The sequence below is a fragment of the Leucopleurus acutus genome (genome assembly GCF_964270905.1).
Source record: "Leucopleurus acutus genome assembly, chromosome: 9".
Lineage (NCBI taxonomy): Eukaryota > Metazoa > Chordata > Mammalia > Artiodactyla > Delphinidae > Leucopleurus > Leucopleurus acutus.
Window position 1 is genome coordinate 9,785,782 of NC_139144.1, and position 20,539 is coordinate 9,806,320.

General features: G+C 54.2%; 1 protein-coding gene across 2 annotated transcripts in view; it reads left to right on the plus strand.

Annotated features, from left to right (window-relative positions):
* Positions 1-20,539, plus strand: part of EGFR (epidermal growth factor receptor) — a 190,014-nt gene that overhangs the window by 159,109 nt on the left and 10,366 nt on the right. For both annotated transcript variants that reach the window (XM_082846492.1, XM_082846493.1), the window contains exons 17-22: positions 1,466-1,607; positions 2,363-2,485; positions 3,113-3,211; positions 8,641-8,826; positions 18,205-18,360; positions 19,193-19,268. In XM_082846492.1, the coding sequence (XP_082702618.1) occupies positions 1,466-1,607; positions 2,363-2,485; positions 3,113-3,211; positions 8,641-8,826; positions 18,205-18,360; positions 19,193-19,268 (782 nt within the window). The remainder of the gene's footprint in view (positions 1-1,465; positions 1,608-2,362; positions 2,486-3,112; positions 3,212-8,640; positions 8,827-18,204; positions 18,361-19,192; positions 19,269-20,539) is intronic.

Consider the following 20,539-nt stretch of genomic DNA (forward strand, 5'->3'; position numbering starts at 1 on the left):
AGACATGAAAGACAAATAGGGCAGTTTCTCAAAGATAAAGATTTCCTTTTACGCCCCTCTTCACTTGAGCCACGAGGACACCAGCAAGCTTCGTCCTCTCTTCGTGCTTCAATCAGCGTCTTAGTAATGAGGTTTTCCGTCACATCCCCACCCTGAAACCGGTCAACGACCATTCTTTGTTATATTTTTACCCTTTTAATTCTTTTCTTCTCTTTTCACTCCCCCTACTTCCCATGGAACACATACTCTGTACAAATGATTCCTTATATCTTTCAGTGTCCCCTTCAAAATGGGAAAAACCCATTAATTCAAACTGCATTAATTGGGAAGATGGTATAACTCAGGAGATGACTTTTGCACTTGCTAAGAAGAAAGTGTCATCAATACCATTTACGTGAAGTACATTTGACCCACTTATGAGAAAACTGTAAGAACACTGGCACATTTTTTTAGGTGCAAACGGTGCTACTGATTAATCTTTGATATTCATTAACATTTCTACCTGAAAATATGAAGTTTGCCAGAAGCTTAGATGGCACAGGTGCTGGAGAATAAAAGCTTTATGAAGATTCTAAATTCAGAATCTACTAATTCAGACGGTTCTTTCCCCGTGAGCTTTAGAACTTGAGTTTTGGGTGTTTGTTGACCCGAGCTCTATGGGGGGAGGGGTGGCTGCAGGATGACATCACTCATCCCTGACAGCTCTGCTGTCCGTGTGGAAATCCTGTCACTTCCTCACCCCCTCCACACTCATGCTACAGCACTTCCTACGGCTCTGGTCCCATCTTGAAAGCCCCGGACCCCTCGGGAAGTCTCCACAGGTTTGAAAGGGTCCCTCCTTCCAGCCTGGCCAGCAGACATCGCAAGTGTCACGGAGGGCGTGCCTCAAACGCGTGGAGACACTGCGGGGAGCCACACAGATTCATATGAAAAGCATGACTGAACTCTGAGTTACTTTTTTTTTTTTTTTTTTTTCCGGTACGCGGGCCTCTCACTGTTGTGGCCTCTCCCGTTGCGGAGCACAGGCTCCGGACGCGCAGGCCCAGCGGCCATGGCTCATGGTCCCAGCCGCTCCGCGGCACGCGGGATCCTCCCAGACCGGGGCACGAACCCGTGTCCCCTGCATCGGCAGGCGGACTCTCAACCACTGCGCCACCAGGGAAGCCCTGAGTTACTTTTTAAATGATGTGTTTTCTTAATCAACAGATGAAAAGTATGATCCTGTAGGGAGAAGTCCAAATGATACCTCAGTGTAAAACATGCGACAAAGCAGGCTCCTATACTGAAGGAAGTTGGAAACCCTGCCCTGGGGCTCGAAGTCCGCCCTCCTTTCTCCTTTACAAGCTGCGCCGTATTCCACTTTCTGAGCTAGCCCTAAATGACGTCATGCTATTAGAACGTACGGGAAATATGTGAAATGCCAAGGTAACAAACCTCACCCCTTTGTGTGTCCACCTCGTTCCAGGCCCAGGATTCCGTCCATCGCCACCGGGATGGTGGGCGCCCTGCTGCTGGCCCTGGTGCTGGCCCTGGGGGTCGGCCTCTTTCTGCGCAGGCGCCGCATCGTCCGCAAGCGCACGCTGCGCCGGCTGCTGCAGGAGCGCGAGGTGAGCGCCGCGCGCGAGGGGGCGGGGAGGCGCGGCAGCCCGAGGCTTGCGTCTTGAAGATGTATTACTGTGCTCTTTTTATCGCGAGGAAAAAGTCGGAAGAATCTCTGAATGTCCAGGTATAAGCAACTACATGCACATGTTAGTACTTGTATCCAGGGGAATGCAGCTGTGTCTAGGGTAAGTCCCACGGCCGGTTCCCAAGACGGGGCGCCCGCTGCCCACGTGGGGCGGGCGCTCGGGCCGGCCAAGGGGAAGGCTGGCGCGCAGAAACGTGAGCTCAGGAGGTGTTACTTTGGAAAATGCCATTGTCCACACCAGCGGCTGCTCCTTTTGGAGCCACGTTTGTGACCGTGTTGTCCGTGGTTTCTCAACCGGCATCCGTGTCCGACAACGTGTCAGAAGCCAGAGGCCCTGAGAAGAGGGACCCGCCGCAGCTACAGCAAAACGGCTGTGAGGGGCCCGACCGGTTAGCAGAGTGACCACCACAGAACTCTGTCCTTCCCCAAGTGTTCTCGGCCCGGACACAGAAATAGAAATTGCGCTTATTGCAAAGGAGCTGTTCTGTTCAAGGATGCCTTTTTTTGAGGGGGGGAGGGGTCAGTCCCTGTTCCTTCCGAGCGTCTCACCAAGTGCCTTAGAACAGGCGTCCCTGTCTCCGGAGGGAGAGCCGCGAGTTCTGTCCCCTGGTGTCTGGACCTGCCACCCCTCTCCCCGGCCCGGCAGGCATCGTCTCTTCCTCTTGTCTGTCACAGCTTGTCGAGCCTCTGACGCCCAGCGGAGAAGCTCCCAACCAAGCTCTCTTGAGGATCTTAAAGGAGACGGAATTAAAAAAGGTCAAGGTGCTGGGCTCCGGAGCATTCGGCACGGTGTACAAGGTGAGCGCCCCGAGGGTCCCGGGCGCCTTCCGCGGTGGTCTTTATCGTGGTCACGTGCTCTTTGTGTCACTGAGCGTTTAGGAAGAGCCAGTGTTTTTCTCAAGTTGTCCAGAGGAAATCTTTTATAATCCCAGTGACAAGTAACTGGTGCGGTGAGATCTGTACACAGGCACAGACATTTTCAGGAGTTCAGTGTGAGCTTTCCGAGGGGTGGGTGGCACAGGTCCGTCTGAGAGAGGGTTGCCTGTCACGGCACAGCAGCATCTGCATAAAGCCCAGCTCAGAACAGCTTCCTCTTCATTTCTCTCTCCTGCATCCCCATTGCATAGTCTGATTGCAGTTAGGCCTGGACCCGGAATCTCAGAATTCTGGACAAAATGACTCACACTGACTGTGTAACTGGCACGAGCTTAGGGGTTTTGTCTAACTGCTCTGATTTCTGGAACGTGATAGCTAAAGAGCTGCTGAGCTGTCGTGACTCCCAGCACCGGTGGCCTTGGGTGCAGAGCCGTGCTCGAGCCCCTCGCCCTTTGGGCTGGGGTCACGAATGATGCCCAGCCAGCCTAGGAGCCGCCTGTTACGTGTGTGACGCTTGCCAGCCAATGTCTTCACCTCTCTTCGTCACAGGGACTCTGGATCCCAGAAGGCGAGAAGGTTAAAATTCCTGTGGCTATCAAGGAATTAAGAGAAGCCACATCTCCAAAAGCCAACAAGGAGATTCTTGATGTGAGTTTCTGCTTTATTCTCTAGCTCTCTGCAGGCCTGGAAGCCAGAAGCCACCTTTCTTCGTGGTTGGCAGCACATTGCTCTGTTTTAGACTCTGTCATCACCGCATTCTAAATGGTCGCTTTTCCTGGCTTTTTTCCTTCTGGCTATAGTTGGTATAATTCTCTCTCGTAGAGAAGACTCACTCTTCCATTCTCTTATCGGCCCCCGAAAGTACGGAAGCCTGCGGTCCCTGGGCATCCACCGGGGGCCGTCCCTGTGCTCATGGCTTTACCCCTGCCGTCTCAGTGACTGCCGCTGGCGGGCCTGTGCTGCTCTAGGTGTTGTGCTCGCCAAGCTTTCAGTGAAGAAACGGAGGCATGAAGCAGCCTGATGCTCAGGGTCACGTGGCTGGGGTAGGCTTCCAGCACGTGGTTACTTCTGACTCTGAAATGCATGTTCGCTTTCTTCCACCAGCTAGCTCATCTTTGAAATGGCTTTGTAAAGGTGCCTGAGATTAACACTGTGATGCTCTATGAACTCTATAATCTCTTGCTCCCCTTCTGTACTTTCTCTCAAAGTAATTTAAAGGTTATTTCCAGCGACTGCTGATTGCTACTTTATGGACTCTTTGAAATACTCCACAAGAGTATTGTTACATGTGTTTACTTGCGATTCTCTTGAACTTTTTCCACCTTCCCTGGACCCTCACTAGCCAGTGAGGGGGCTGCACAGTCTTAGAAAGAGGCTGGATGCAGGAGGGGCCAGCCTGGAGCTGGGCAGAACCCTCTGCAGGTAGAAGCTCAGGAAGCTCCGGTGGACACACCCTTGGGGTCCCGGGCTAACAGCGCTGGCCTCCGCTTGCCGTGGTGGATGTGGGTTTCTCTTGCTCTTGTCCCAAAGCAGAGCCAGTGAAAGAGGAGCTGGAGGGGCTCAGCGGTGAATTAGGGAAACAGTCAATGAAAAAGGAAAACGACTGCCTTTACTGAGTCAAAAATCTAGAGAACTTAGTTCGTGTTACAGCCACGAAGGACAAAGGTCAAATATAACATTTCCCCACTCTCGTATCTAACCCACAGAATATACAGTAAGCAAAGCAAACATGGGCCTTTTTAAAAAAGCGTTCAGACAGTGAGCTTCCCAGGAGCGCACTCTCTCCAACCCCATTTTCACCAGGCAGCCTCCTCTCCTTTCATCGCAGCAGGAAAGTCCCACCCCAGTATCTTCTCCATGAAGGATGATGTATTAACACAGTGCAACAGAAGGTCTCACACACTGATGATAGCTTACCAGGCAAAGTTATCTTTCATTTTCACAGTTTACAAATTAACGTACAGTCTGTTAACGTAACGTCGACTCCTGTTTCCATAACCACAAGAAGTACAGCAAACAAGTGATTTGTGAAGTCTCTTCACTTTCAACCTCTAGCTCCTTCTCCTACACTGTTAAAAAGAAAACCTTTTTTGCAGAATTGGCTTCCTTAATTCATTTGTTACTCATTTAAGACATTCTAATAACTTTCACAAAACGGTGTTGAGATGTGAATTTTAACAATATTCACTACGCAGAGTAAGGGCGATTTTGAAGACAGTAGCTATACTTTGGGAAGGAAGTAGCTTCACTGAGAAGGGCCCTCCAGGACCCCTAAAACTGGAGGAAATCTGCTTTCGTGGGCCAGAGTTGGGGTAGAAGATAGAGAAAGGAAAGACTGACAAGGTAAAAAAAAAAAAAAGTGTGAAGTCCCATTTCGCCTCTTGCGCTGTCTCTGTCCTGCTCTCCTTCTCTCCCTGCGTCCCCCCACCCACCCCGGTTTCTTCTTCCTGCTCTAACACCTGTCCTGTGGCTGTAACCAGAGGGATGGCAGCCCGAGGCCCTTTGCCTGCTTTTCCCGAAGCTCCCTCTGCCCCACATACACAGGGAGCCTGTCCTCGCAGGGTGGGCGCAGCCGTGGGGAGCCCCTGAGGGAAGGGATAGCTGAAGCAGCCGCCAGTGATTTGAGGGACAGTTTCAACAGTGAGTTAAAAGGCAAGTTAATTCTGTGACAGGCAGCCCAGGGGGCTGAGCGTGGGCTTCGGTGAGCGGGCCTCACACTGTTATGGCCTTTCCCGTTGCGGAGCACAGGCTCCGGACGTGCAGGCTCAGCGGCCATGGCTCACGGGCCCAGCCGCTCCGCGGCATGTGGGATCCTCCCGGACCGTGGCACACACCCGTGTCCCTTGCATCGGCAGGCAGACCCTCAACCATTGCGCCACCAGGGAAGCCCTGAGCGTGGGCTTTGAAACACTCACACGCACTTGTAAATGGCTCCAGCAACCCGTACTCTTATTCCCCTACCCAGGCCAGCACTGAGGTCCAGCACACACACCCTCCAGCCCTGGCGCACGCTGCGGTCAGTGGTGGCTTAGTTAATGGGAGACTTTCAGAAATATTCTTAAAGTTAAGCGTCTGCCTCTCCTGAAGGAGTTTAAAGTCTAGTGGAATCCTTTTTCCCCAATCTTTAACGTAGACTAGTTCACAGATGAGGGAGACGGCAAGAAGGAAGGCCCCCCAAATTTCAACGGTTGGACAAAATAATAGACTTCCAAGGTCACCGAGCCTCAGAGGCCCTCCTGCCACGTGACTCTGACCTCAGCCTTGGGAGCCTCCGAGCGTGGGCTCTGCCTGCCAGTCTGCACGCCTGGCGAGGGTGGCCGATCAGAGATGGCTGGGGGATATACCAAGCGTTCTTGCCGTAGGTCACAGTGCACCTTTGAGATTCCAAGAAAAACAAAGCTAAGGACAAAGCTGACGTTAACTCCTGCACACGCTGCACAGGACACACCACCAGACAGCATCCCCATTGTGCCCGGGCTTCGGGAGGCAGAAATCTGCGGCTGTACCAGATTTTAATAGGAGCGGGGACCTGGCAGGGCTCCAGGCTCTGTGTGGCCGGACACCCACGCCCATGCTCTGCTCCCCGAGCCCCAGGTCAGCTCCCCACGGCCCGCAGCAGATGGGCCGCTCAGACTGCTCTGATCTGCAGATTTCTCTCCCCTCTAAAATGAATACAACATGTTTCCAAGTCTCCACCAGATCTTAAGAAAATAAGAACAGCCAGGGGATTTCTTTGGTGTTATGGTTGTACAGTTTCCCAGACTGGGGGAGAGGCGTGATTTGTGCTTTTCTGGCGATCGCACGGCCTATTGATGTTTCCATAGACTTTCCAGTTTAAATTTAGGGCAGGCAACAGAACGAGAATGCAAAACACATTTATATACGTGCTCTTTCTGTGTCATAAGGTGTGGAGCTTTCTGGTAGCCCATCTGCCGGAGCGCTCAACAAGGCCTCGCGGTGCGTGGGGTAAGCGGGGGAGGGCCTGGGTCGGGGGAGCCCCGGTGTGGGCCCCACCCTGACATAAGAAATGTGGTCTCTGGTCGTCGTTCACTGGGCCTCAGTTTCCTCTTCAGACAAATAACGGCTTGAGAAGAAACCGCTTGCAGGCCTTCTCCAGTTTTAACTTTTTATCAGTAGCCCTTCTCAAAGGTGAAGAGCTGTCAGAAGGTCCATAGCATTAAACACCTGCTCTGCTGTTGTGATGCCGCGTTTGCAACACGGACGAGGAGAAAGGCCGACTGCCTGTGAGAGCAGGGCGTCTCCACTTGGGGCAGCGTCCAGACAGACGGTGGCTCTGCAGCGGATGTCAGAGCTGTGGGTTTCTTTCCGTAGTGGACGTGGCATGGTCTCTGTCTCGTATGATTTCAGTGTCGTTCGGCCGTGGTGTTTCTGAGGCAGCTCTGTGCCTAGAGATGTGTTGGGCAGCACGGGAATGACGTAGCAGGAGCAGGTGTTGGGGAGGGGAGGCGATAAACGAGCCCCAGCTCCGCGCATCTCACACGGCACACCTACCCCGGGTGAGGCCCGAGGGTTGGCATCTCTGGCAAGTTCGCAGGCCGTACTGAGCCTGCTCCCCCGAGGGAGAAACTGCAAGATGCCGGGAGAGTGTAACTTGGGGCTCAGGGATGCCCTCTGAGGAGGGGTCAGCCAGGGAAAGAGGAGGTGGAAGGGCATTCCAGACAAAGGCCCTCCCGGGTGCGGGCGAGCAGAGTTGGGGAGCAGAGAAGAAGGAGGAGCGGGGGTCTGTGAGAGGAGAGGCTTTGCGAGGCCTGGCGGGCTCCCCAGGAGCAGTGAGGCCAGGGGAGGGGTTCAGGCCATCACGTTTGTGTTTAGGGATGTGTGTACGTGCCCCTCCACCTGTCTGTCACCACTGTCACCTCTGGCTCCTGCGGTGCCTGCCCCAGCGTCCCCGCTGGCGTGCCTTCACCTGGCCCAGGCCGTGTTCCCTTCTGCACAGAGGGCCCACACCCCCGAGCACAGCAGCGGTCAGGTGGGGAGAGGCGCCTCTGAACTTTCTCTTGGAGACCAGGTGGTCCCTTCTGTGTCTGTATAAAATGTCACCCCCCCCTTTGGATTCTAAAGGGAAAGAGATGGGGTTTCTTGGTGGAAATTGAGGATTCCCTAATTCTTAGACAAAAGCGAGGCCCAGTTATGTGCATGGTGGTAAATGAAATCCGCTTCCTCCGCCCAAGGATAGCAGAAGGGTTCAGATAAAGTCCATGGCTGTGGGTCTGTGCTGGGCTCCCGCCACGGCAGCCTCCGAATTAGCAGGGGCGGGGCTGTGGGGAGTGGGTTCTGCAGAGCAGCATGGATTTCCCTTCCCAAGACTGAGGCGGGGCGACACAGACCACCTCTTCAGAAATGAATCCTGGGCCGCCAGCAGAGTCTGCGATCGCTGTAGGTGTAACGTCCTCCGTCCGGTTCAGAGCCAGAAACGGTGCACTGAAAGGGCTTCTCTGCCGTGCGTGGCAGCGGTGCCCGTGGTCCTGGCAGTGCGGGGGGGGGGGGTGGCTCCCCCCTCTGCCCCCGGTGCTCTGTGGGGAGGTGAGGTCCCCCTCCCTCTCCCGACCACCCCCCCCCCAGAGCTCTCAGCATCTCCTTCCACGGTGCCCAAGGCCGGGGTTCCAGAGTCAGCGGGCAAGTCTTCACCAGGGTGTGGGCCCCAAGCACGGGTTCCCACCGGCCCTGACACCATTTTAAGCGGAGGCATCTTTGGCTTTGAGGTGGAGGTCTTCGTAAGGACTCAGCAACGCCCAAACTTGGAGACATCAGGTCTCATTTTCACCCAACGCTTTGCCGATGGCGAGCGCGGCCCGGGCCTCTCTGTGATGCAGAATCCGCACGTGCACTCAGAGGACGCCGTCTCCCATCAAGCCACTCCACTGCCTCGCGTGCAAGAGACCCCACGGGAACGTCCACTGCGCTAGACGTTTCACGGGCACCCTTGTCCTCCACACGCGCACATTTCCAAACTCAACATCGCGTTCGACTTCTGTACCCGGAAATGGTCTGTCTGCCTGTTCCTTTAGCCACGGCGGGGAGCCTTTCTGATGCGCCCTCTCCTCCTCTCCCCCCAGGAAGCCTACGTGATGGCCAGTGTGGACAATCCGCACGTGTGCCGCCTCCTGGGCATCTGCCTGACGTCCACGGTGCAGCTCATCACGCAGCTCATGCCCTTCGGCTGCCTGCTGGACTACGTCCGCGAGCACAAGGACAACATCGGCTCCCAGCACCTGCTCAACTGGTGCGTGCAGATCGCAAAGGTAAATCAGAGGAGCGTGCTCGGAGCAGGCGCCCAGCTCTGCAGGGAGGGCAGGCAGGGCCACGAGGCAGCGCTGGTGGCTGCCGTCGCTTTGCCGCCCCAGCCTCACCTCCTGGGATGATGCGATCCTGAGGGAGAGCCCCGGAGAACAGCGGCAAAGGGGAAATAAAGACACCCGAGAAATTAATCATTACGTTCTCCATCCTAGGACAGCACAGAGTTTGCCAAGAGGGTGTGTGTATGTGTGTGCACGTGCATGTACGTGGCATGCAGTCTTCTTTAGTTTGGATTGAATTGAATCGGTTGTCCTTTGCATCAGATCGGTGCCTATCCCACTGCACGTTGAAAATCTAATTATTCAGCTACGTTTGCACAGTTTTCTCTGCACTGGGGGCTCTCAGTACGGTTGATGTTAGTGTTCTTGTTTCCCTGGCATTCTTTTTGTTGAATTTGGAGCAGAGGAGGAGGTGTGGCTTTCACCCAGGCAGGACTTGATCACAAGGCCAGCAAACCAGGCCAAGGCTGTCAGGTGACAGTGGCCGGGTGGACAGACAGGTGCTGGCTCTGACGTGCGGTGGCAGGAGGTGAACAGACGTTTCTGCTGCTTCATGGGGCTCCGTACGCGTCCCCCTGTCGACAGGCTAGATCCGGAGCGAGGGAGGGGCTGAGGTGGCAGGCAGTGGCCAGGTGGGGCTGAGACCAGGAGCACAGCAATGAGCCAGGTGTTAGCTGCTCATACGGCCTCACAAGGACCGTTCTACCATTTCAGATCTCCCTCTCTTCAGGCCAGTAGTGCATCAGTTGTCTGCAACCCAACTTGCTAAATTCTGTTTCTCCTGACAGTGGGTATACCGTTCACTCCGCTGAATGAATGGAATCTGTGGGCAGGCCCCGCCCTCAGCCCCGGGGCGGGTGTTGGGAGCCTGCAGGAACCAGGGAGGACAGGGCGCCCCTCGTCCCCCAGGCCCCATCCAGGTCCTGGTTGCTCGCCTCACCCAGGGCGGCAGCACCCTCGGTCCTGCAGATTTACTCCTGCGGATGCTCTGAACTCGCTCGCTCAACCCCCAGCAGGCGTAGAAGGTGACTAAAGACACGAAAACGTGTTCTGGGCTCTGCCCAGCCAGCAGCCGCCTGAGACTCTCGCTACAGGACGGGCTCCTCTGGGGTCAGCGGTGCAGGGTGAGGCTGGCGGTGGGAGGCCGCCTCAACCCTCTTCTTCCAGTGCCCGCCGGGGTCGCTGTCTCAGCCACAGCCCCGGAGGCTCTGGCACGCGGCGGTGTGGGCGTGCCTCTCAGACGCCCGCCCATCGCGTGGTGCTCTCGCCGTAACCCCGGTCACAGAGCAGAGGAGTCACGTGGCCGCTGCTAGGCAGTGGTCCTGGTAGAGCCTGTGCGCCTCGCGTGCCGTGGTCTCATGAAAAGGCTGGTTATTTCTCTGTCTGACCGTGTTAGTTTCCTAGGGCTGCCACCAGAAAGCACGACAAACTTAGTGGCTTACCACAACAGAGGCTTACTCATAGTTCTGGAGGTCAGAAGTTCCAAATCAAGGGGTCAGAAGGGCCGTGCCCCTCCCAAGGCTCTAGGGGAGAATCCTTCCTCCCTCCCCAGCTCTGGTGGCTCCAGGTCCCTCCCGTCTCTGCCCGGTCTTCACGTGGCCTCCTGCCCTAGGCCGGAGTCCAGATCACCCTCTCTCTTAGCAGACACCAGTCATTCCTAAATCCAGGAGGACTTCATCTCGAGGTCTTTAACCGATTAGATCTGCAAAACCCTATGTCTAAAGAAGGTTACATTCTGGGGTGCTGGGTAGGCGTGAGATCTGCGAGGACGCTGTTCAGCCCAGGACAGAGACTGGGGTCGGGGAGGAGGTCGTTAGCCCCAAGTAGTTTTCGCTGAATATGGCATTTTTCCTGGAGGTTTACTCGTGTCCTGACTCCTGTCCCCAGAAATTCTTCCTTAGTCTCTTCCCTGATGAGCTAAGGCAGGAGAATCACCAAAGCTATCCCCCTCCACCCCAGGCAGCCTCTGTTAACTTGCTTTATGTTTTAAAAACACATCTTGCTACCTGCGAAGACCTGGTTTATTTGCTTGTTTAACTTGAAACTGGGAGGTGAGCTCCGTCAGAGCCAGGCCTGGGCGTCCAGAGCTCTGCACACCTGCCTGGGTGAAGAGGCCCAGCTCGCCAGAGGGTGCCTGGTCAGTTGGCAGCTCCACAAAAGTGACTTCTTACGTGATGCGACGCATAGCCTTGGCAAGTTCTGCCCGGTACGGAACCGGGCTTGTGACTCTGGGAGATTCACAACTCAATTCTGGCTTTTCTTAGGCGAGTTGTCTCTCTGTGGCCGCAGAAGGGCCTCTGCCGTCTGTCCTCCCGGCAGCGAGAACGGTGCTCGGTAGCCTCTGTGAGGTGCCCACTCGGGCCCCGGTACGCACCCCATGCTCACCTCTCTGGTTTTTTCGCCATATTTTGACTAATTTAAGTTAGATTCGTGACGAAAATCTAAGCTGAAACGTTGTCTCATTCTAGTTCTGTATCGACTTTCCCTCCCTAGAGCAGCGTCTCCCATTTCCGGTCCTCTCTCGTTCATGAGCTTTTCCCCTTCTCTCCTTGGCAACCCTACATTCAGATCTGCCCGCTCACAAGTGTCTGCATAGACGGAAGTTTATTTGACCCCAAAAATCAGTCTTCTGCCAGCACGAGGCAGAAGCAAACACCTGACCACGGCAGTGCCCGCCACAGGGCGAGTTCAGCTGTGCCCGGGCCCTGGTCAGCCACGAGTTTCCAAAGTTCCTGAGCAGACTTCCCAGGGCCTGCAAGTTTTCCAAGACAGTGCTCTATATAATATTACTCAGAATTTCACCTTGTTATTTCAATCCACTGCTCTGCCTGTTGAACTCTGTTTAGGTTCACTTTCATCCAAAGTCGGTTCACGTTGCAGCTGTTAGGTTTGTCTGCGACGGAGCTGCTCCCTATTTCACAAGAGAAACCTAAGGCCCTGTACTTGAATAGCTGTGGCGCTGTCTGTCCTTGCAGGGAAAGGAAAGTAATGGTTTCTTCAGCTGTAAAGAGAGAAATTTGCTCTTGGGTTAGTGACTTTACCTAAGGATTGAACAGTTTTCTCTGTAAAAGTTAGAAGTGAAACTACCCAGAAACACTTAGTGGCTGACCAGAAACTAATCTTGGTGGCGTTTTCGAGGTGGGATTTATTGACTTACAAATGTCCTCCCTGATTCACAAAGGCACAGGCTCTCTTGGGAAATTTTCCAGGATTGATGGAGACCTGGGTACCATTACTCAGGTTTATTGTCCTGACTAAACTGCTAAGAGGACAAATAAAATTATGTCACGGGCAAGAGAAAAAAAAAAACAGAGGTGGCCTAGTGGGGAATCTTGCTGGGGTTGGGAAAGCAGAGGTGCCCTTCCACACAGGGTGAGAGTGGATTCTAGACTCAAGTCTCAGGAGGCCGTGGAGACGTCACCTGCTCCCTCATCACCACTTCCTAAGCTCCTGGCTCGGGAAGGTACAGGGGGCTCTCACTCACGGGGAGTGACTTAGGTGCTTCGGAAAGTGTATGCATTCTTCCTGGCTGCATAAGCCAGCTAGTGAATCCCAAAATAATTAGATGGGATAATAATGTAGTAAAATGTTAGCATGCAAAAGATGCTGTCTGCCATCAATTCAGTTTAGAGAACACCGCTGCCGCGCCAGGCTCATTCCTCTTAGAGCACCGCAGAGCACGTGACTGCCAACTCCTGCATAAATCAGCTCTCTAGGCTGTGATTAATTTCACATTTTCACAAACCTTTGGGACCACAGAGCTTTCTTTCACCTAACTTGGATTAAGATCTCACAGAAGTGAGTTTTTAGAGAGGCAATATACGTTTCAGATACTTGACCAGGCCCTGGTGAGGTTTGAAGGTAGCTGGGGGCTGGGGTCGAGGGGTGGGTGGATGCTGTCAGAAGGAAACCGACCACAACTTCACGAGCACCGAACTACACCTAGTTCATTCTATAAGATGAGACTTAGTAAGGATGAACTTCAGAAAACATTCCATTCGAAGGATCCATTTTTTAAGCAGACGGGATACTTAGTTTGGTCTAAATTCATCTGAAAAAGCCCCAGCGTTTTCACTGCTCAGACATTTATAGGCGCTTTCAGGGCACGAGAGCAGCGAAGGGAAGACCCATCCAGGTGAGGAGAGGAAGGTGGTCCTGCCGATGATGTAGCAGAGCATGCTGGCCACTCGTGTCTGGGTCTAGCTGCCGTGTCGTGACACCCACGTCGACAAATTAGAGCCTGGTCATGAGAGATGAGCAGGGGTGGGAGAGAATGAAAATCATGCTGGAAGAGGGGCCGGAAGAGGGGCTGTTGTCTGTCAGCCTCGCGCAGCCTTCGGGGGCAGGGGGAGACGCTGACCGGCCTGTGCACGGCCTCCTGTCTGGGCCCAGGTGGCTCTGGCCTTCACGCCCACGTCTGCTCCCCCATTGCCTGGCTTTCCTGTGCTCCACATCAGGACTCCCGAAGGTGAAAGGTGAGGTTCCAGGCAGCCCCCACCCTGCTGACTAACTGTGCAGCCTGAGGGTGGTGACTCAGCCTCCGGCCTCCAGCCTCCATCCACCCGGCTAGAGAGGAAGCCGCTTCCTAAGAGCTGATTCAGCTGCAGAGCAGGTACCTGCGTGAAACCCTGGGCAGCAAGACCGCAGACAGGGACAGAGCCACACAGCAGATCCGGTTACCAGGTAGTCTACTTATCTGAATTATTTTTTAATTTATTCTCACATCGTTCCACAAGATTACAGTTGAACTTAACCTAAACGATCACTTTACAGTATGTCACTATAAAGCTAAAAGTTGTTGTACTGTTAAAGCACATTCATCAACTTCTGGTCATTTCACTTGGTGATTTCTTGAGCATATATCTGTCAGTGTCAGGTATCATGTGAAATACTTATATAAAGAAGACAGAGTTTCCTATCTCCCCAAACTTGCAAACGGATGAGGAGAACAGATCCATACAGAGGTAACAGTGCAGCAGGAAATGAGTGGGTCAGAGCAGGAGAGCCGAGGGACCAGACTCCCAGAGGCTCCTCTGTGCATCACATGGGCATGGCCAAGTGGGCTCAGTCGGCCAGCCAAGCGCCAGGTGCGTGGACGGCAGTGGTGAGGCAGCCGCCCTGCACCCTCGGGAGCCTGGACGTGGCTCTGGTGCTGTGGACATGAGTGAGAGCCCGTCCCTGTCCTGGGGACCATCTGAGGCAGCAGTGAGAGGTGGCCAAGAGACACTGAGGGCTGCCGGGAGCGGAGGGGAGACCCCGCAGGAACCTGCAAGCGCAGCTTCATCACGAAAGCAAAGGGCGCCGCGCGGGGAGTTATTCGTGATCAGACTTCGTTGGGAAGTGTAGCAGGACGTGGCAGCAGCCTAATTCCAGGTCATGGCACAAGGGGTGGAGAAGAGAGGATGGATTTGGCATTTAGGAGGAAATGATGGCAATCAGCACTGAGGGAGGACTCTCTGGGCCCCGTCCTAAGTGCTCCATGTTAACTCACTTAATCCTCTGAGTAGCCCGTGTTACATATGGGGGAGAGTGAGGCAAGGGGTGTTGAAGTAACTTGCCCAGGTCTCAAGCCAGGAAGTAGAAAATCAAGATTCCACCCCAGGGCTCCCTGCTCCCAAGTCTTGTGCTTTTCCCCAGCACTTGATGCCGCGGGTCAGAGTGGAGCCCGCAGGCTGGTGAGCCCAGCAGGCCTCCTGTCCCTACACAGCAGGAGGTTGGGGCCTGGAATAGGAAATTCGGACACTTCCCTGCCTCTTCTGAGGGCAGGGGTTCGGTGGTGTGGACGCCGTGCTTTGCTTTGCTCTGCCGGAACCTTCTGCCTACCCCTCCGCTTCCTATCCTGCCACCTCCGTAGTCACCAAGTCAGTGTCCGTCCCCACTACCCACCTCCCCACGTGGTGGTGAAAAAATACACTAGAAGTGCAGCGCATTCCTGCCTCTTGCTCTGGGCGCCTCCTAAGAGTTGCAGGGTGCTGCAGGGGCTGGGAATACGGTCCGTATGTGTCACGCCCAGCCCAGGCCTCTCTCCTTCCCCAGGCGTTGTGCGAGGAAAGTCTTTAAAACCCTCGTGAAGCGTCCTGTGTCTCCTGTGCGTTCAGGTCCCAGGGTGGCTCTTCAGATCCCCTTTTAACCTCAGGATTGCCGCATCCATCCTAGCTGTCCTGTGTTAACTAGCAAAATAAATATGTTCCATTAAGTTAAAGTGAGGATCTCAGAGAGAATGCGTTTCCAAGAGGCCCCATGAGGCTGACACTGATGATATTGCTTCCTGTGGTTCTCTGTTTGGATTCTGAGCGTTTACAAGCGACGTCAGGGCTCTTATCTTTGGTGCTGGTTAAACTATAACTCTGCTGGGCCTAGAGTTATAACTGAGATGGCCTTTCAAACCGCCATATTATGTGGGACAGAGACCAAGGAATAGAGTTTTATCTAAGTTCAAATGAGTCTAATCTTGTCCCAAAATTATGTCTGATTTAAATCCCTCTAGCTGTGTGCTCCAGACACGTACTGCTCTTTCCTGCCCTTTCCCAAGCCTTCTCTGAAGGCTGGTGTTACGAGAAAACGTTGCAGTGCATTGCAGTTGCTTTGCTCCTTTAAAAATCTGAGGCGGGTGGGGGTGGGTGGGGAGGGAGGGGCGGGGGGTGGGTGGGGAGGGACGGGCGGGGGTGGGTGGGGAGGGAGGGGCGGGGGTGGGTGGGGAGGGAGGGGCGGGGGTGGGTGGGGAGGGAGGGGCGGGGGTGGAGCTAGTTCCTTTGTTAGAGTCCCATCCACCTGCCCTCGGGCACGCTCAGCTCCGCTGCACAGGGCCAAGATGCTGGGGTGTGGCATCCGTCGGAAGCAATCTCTGGGTCTGCAGACAAGTCTCACTTGGAGGCCCCAGCGGGAAATTAAGGGCACGGTCCCAGTGGTGGCCTCAGAGCTCTGGGGCCCTGGGGCAGCTGTCGAGGCTGTTGTGTGGGTCCCGGACCCCCCAGCACCAGGAGAGGCATCTTCGCAGGTGTGTTTGAAGTGCCTGGCTCGGGACTGTCGGCCGCTATTATCATTCGTTCATCCCTTCCTTCCGTCATCTTCAGCGAGCTTTTGTAAAAAATGTATCCAGTGCACCAGATCCTCTGTTAGGCACGTAAAGAGGCAGAAAGCAAGTTCACGATGATAGTTAAATGTAGCTGGAAATGCCCTCTGAAGTCCTCCTGTGGGCTTAGTGAACCACAGGGGAGACGGGTGCTGCTGAAAGGAGCCCCGTGAAGCGGGGGAGGTGCCAGGGAGTAGGAAGTCCTCCTCTGCTAGGAAGCCCTGCTTCTGTCTCCCTCTCCACGCTCCATCCCGAAGGAATGATTCCTAACCTGGAAGTGCTATTCCAGGGAAGCACCTGCCCACCTCCTCTTGAATAGACATGAGCCCATTAACCTTGTTTCCCGACACCTGAGACATCTTAGAAAGGAACCATTTAAATCAAACAGCATCTTAAACATTCAGGAGCTTTCTAGATAATACAGTGGACACATGGGAATCTTTTTCTTTCCCCCAAGAAAAGAAAAACATTAAAGGCTTCGAAAATAGCCCTCAAAGACTAACTCCTGGGTAGTGTCTTTATAAGATCCTGTTTTCCTGTGATGGCTAGTTTAACTCTAGAAGGAAAATTTGTAAACTTCACTTTGATGTGACAAGTTAATTAGTAATTTTTACCTAATATCTTATGCAAAAGGAAGCAGTGAATTTGCCAGAAAATTTGGGATCTATCCTTATCTACAGAGGTATTCCCTGCATTTGCACTAAAATGAAGAGAGCTACATGCAAAAGGCTCGAGAGTAATGCAGAGTTGGTTTTGCCCATTCATTTCCATTTTGTGCCCTTCGGTAAGCATTTCTGTGGTGCCTGCCCTTCACTGGAGGAGAGTTCATGGGTGTCGGCTGTAAAGGAGGCTGGAAATGTGGTCCACCTCCCTGGCTGGGGAGAGGAGAGGCGCCTTTGTGAGCAACTAGGAGAGGACGTGGTTCCAGCCACACGGGCCGTGTGCAGAACTTGACCCTCCGGCTTGGCTTCTCCTGCCTGCCCGTCTGGCCTTGCACAGGGGCGAGGGCTGCCAAGCTCATGTCAACGGGTTAGAGCTTGCGAGGGTCCAAGGGAAGCTTGGCTCAGCTGGGCAGGCTTCAAGCCATGAATAGGGGTAGGAAGTGAGCCCGCCTGTCAGGGGAGAAAGGGCAGGTGACAGAGACACCAAGGAGGCTCTGGACAAGGGCTAGAGGTGAGGGGTCACACAGTTAGCCCTTCGTAGCCGGGGTCCTGCATCTGCAGAGTCAGCCAACCGTGGATCAAAAATATGTGGGAAGAAAATTCCAGAAAGCTCCAAAAAACAAAAGTTGAATTGGCTGGATGCAAGCAACTGTTTACATAGCATTTACATTATGTTTACAAGTATGTACATTGTATGAGGTGTTATAAGTAATCTCGTGGTGACTTAAAGTATGCAAGAGGATGTGTGTAGGTAACAAACACTTGCTCCATTTTTTATAAGGGACTTGAATATCTACGGATTTTGGTTAGGGGGGTGGCAGGGAGAGGGGGTCCCGGAACCAGTCTCATGGGTACCAAGGGCTGACGGTACCTCCGAGAATTCACTATGTGTCGGGCACTGTGCTGGGTACTTCTCAAGTATTCTGTCTTTCTTTCTCTTCCAGCCTTGATTCTGATTACAGCAGTTATGGAGGCAGCCAGGGAGGGGGTAGGGAGTGGCACCTTGTATCCATAAAAGCAAATTCAACATCCATGTGATTTCAATTTCAAAAAGAGAAAATAAAACAGGACCGAAACCTTCACTGGTAGTGAATCACGTACGATGCTCCAGGAAAGCGTGATGAGAGCCCTGGGTCCTGGGGAGGTGGCGCCCCAGACGCGCCGGCGCAGGGAAGGCGAGGCCGGGCAGGTGGGGTCGGCCGTCCCCAGCAGGAAGCAGCGTGTAACCAGGTCCCGGCCCGACGGCGGGGCTCCTGCTGCGTCACTGGCTTCTTCTATTTGTTCAGCTGAGTTTGAAACTTGAGTAACTGGATGGAGATAAGGTAGTAAGTCAGCAGCTAGTTATGTCTTCATCTCTTCCCCTTTTCGTCCGTGGAGCAGGTAGACTCTGGTCACTGATGTTACCAGGTGCAAGTCACTGTGTCCGCGGAGGGCAGTCCGTCCGCAGACAGGCTCCGAGCGGCTCGGAGGCTGTCGCGTACGTGACGCTGCACCCTGCGCTGGGGCGCCCACCCTCTGTCTGATCCCCGCTGCGCCGTCCAGGGGAGCCCGCTGAGCACCCGCCCCTCACCGCGCCGCCCCGTGTTGCAGGGCATGAACTACCTGGAAGACCGGCGCCTGGTGCACCGAGACCTGGCGGCCAGGAATGTGCTGGTGAAGACGCCGCAGCACGTCAAGATCACGGATTTCGGCCTGGCCAAACTGCTCGGCGCCGAGGAGAAAGAATACCACGCGGAGGGGGGCAAGGTGAGGCGCGGGCCTGTAAAGGGCGAGCACTGCCCTGCCAGCAGGCTGACCCGCGTGGGGCCATCCTCGGGGCCTGCTGGGTGAGCTCACAGCTGCCACCGGCACCTGGGTCCAGCCAGGCTCTTCTGGCCGTGCAGCCAGAGCTGCCCGCGGAGCAGGACTTGCTGGGAAGGTGCGTAAAGAGGTTTCTGACACACCCAGAGGCCAGAGGCGGTACACGTGAGCTCAGCTCCATCGCTAGGTGACCGTTAGCCAAGGGTAGGTGTCAACCTCCCAGTCCTGGGTAAAGCCCCTCTCAGAAGAACAGCTGGGAGAGCGGCACGGAAAGGGCCCCATGTTGTTCCAGCAGCTCCTGAGGGGCGCTGGCCGCGGCCGCATTGGCTTCTTCCTCTCGGACGGGCCCGGGGCTTCTCCAGGGGGCTGTCCCAGCAGCGAGGGGTGCGGGGGTCCTGATAGGCCCTCCAGAACGCCCTGGCTCAGCTGCTCCCGTCTTCGCTCTCACTGTGGCCCGCACGGCTCCAAGCAGCTAGCCCTGCAAACAGCCACAGACGCAGGGCACAGCCAGGGCCCCCAGCTGCCAGCACGTGCACCCAGCTCAGCAGAACAGCCCACGGACCAAAGGGCCTCAGCTCTGGGCCTGACAGAGGCCCTGTTCTCTACCAGACTAAGCCTCTCCCTACCGGCTGGGAAGGTGCATGGGGCCTGGGCTGGGCTGGGGGTGGCCCGGCGTCCTCACCTTTGTCGCTTGTAATTTATTCCGGTGTGACTTACTGTTTTTCAACAGAGGGGAGCTAACTGTTGTCTTCTTACTTTCCTCTCTCATCATCCCAAGGTGCCTATCAAGTGGATGGCTTTGGAATCCATTTTACACCGAATTTATACCCACCAGAGTGACGTCTGGAGCTACGGTGAGTCGAAACCCCGAGGCTGATGAAGCAGGGCTGGGGCTGCACTGGCTTGTGTTGTTCACGCACGTCGTGCGCTCTGCCGTCCAGGACGGTGACTTAACAATCACATAATCACCACTGTCTGTCTGTTGTACCAGAAAACGTGAAAAAGGAAACTGAGTCTAACTCCCGTACCAAGTGTCACTGGAGAGAACAGTGAGCTTGTCAGGAGAGCGGGTAACGGGAGGGAAGGAACTTGAACCTAGGAGACGGCTGTACCCCCAAATCAAACCAAAGGTGACCCCTTGCCCTGAATCTGAAGTGTGAACCAAAGGGAGATGACAGATCAGGTTTCATGGGGAAGAGTTTCCCGACAGAGAAATGTGGTTTTATGATGGACTAACTCGCGGTGGTTTTGGTTTCATATAGTGAGTGGTCATCTCTGTGTATCAGAGAGAATGGCTTCAGGAAGTGCACTGTGAGGGTGTGTTTGTGGGGAAATGTGAGGAAAGGGAAATAGTTACTGTTTACAGCTTCGTGAAGGCCGTCTCCTCGGGGTCTGATTCTTCTTCCTTCAAAGTCCACGCAGCCCTGTGCTCCGTCCTCTGACGGGCTTCCCTGTCTTCAGACACACCTTTCACACTCTCGCCTCGTCCTCTGTACAGAGCATTTCCTGAGTCCGCAGGGGCCTTGCCTTCCAGGAAGGCATTTCCACTGGCTGCCGTGCTGGGGTGCTTCCACCTCTGTTACTGCAGGCAGTCCTCCCTGTCACCCAGAATCAGCCCAAAGGTTGCAAAACACTTGATCTGCACTGAACTATGTATGCATCAGCAGCCTATCCCAGCTACGAACGCAACAGAGGTGAAGGGGTCACCCACCTCCATGGAAACGTGTATTTGGGGAGAGCAATAGTGAAAGGAATCTCCAAGAGGAATTTAGCCATTATCACAAAAACAAAATCATTCAGGAGATTGTCCATTTAGCATTTCTTTCATAGCATTATTAACTTCCTAATATTCCGAATGCATCTTTAAAAATTGCATGGGTCTTTGTCTTTTCTGCTATAATGTAAGCTTTACAAAGACGGAGATCTTTGTGAATGAATAAGTGAATTTTCATTTATACCTGTGAGCGGAGCTGCTCACAATGAACTAGATAAGGAAATAAAGCTATTCTGATGCCTTATTTCCAGTCATGTTCAAGAAATGTCTACTCCCCCAGAGGGATGGGAAGAAATGCCGCTTTCCCATTTGTGGTCCTGCCCAGAGCTGTCATTGTCATTGTCACAGCCC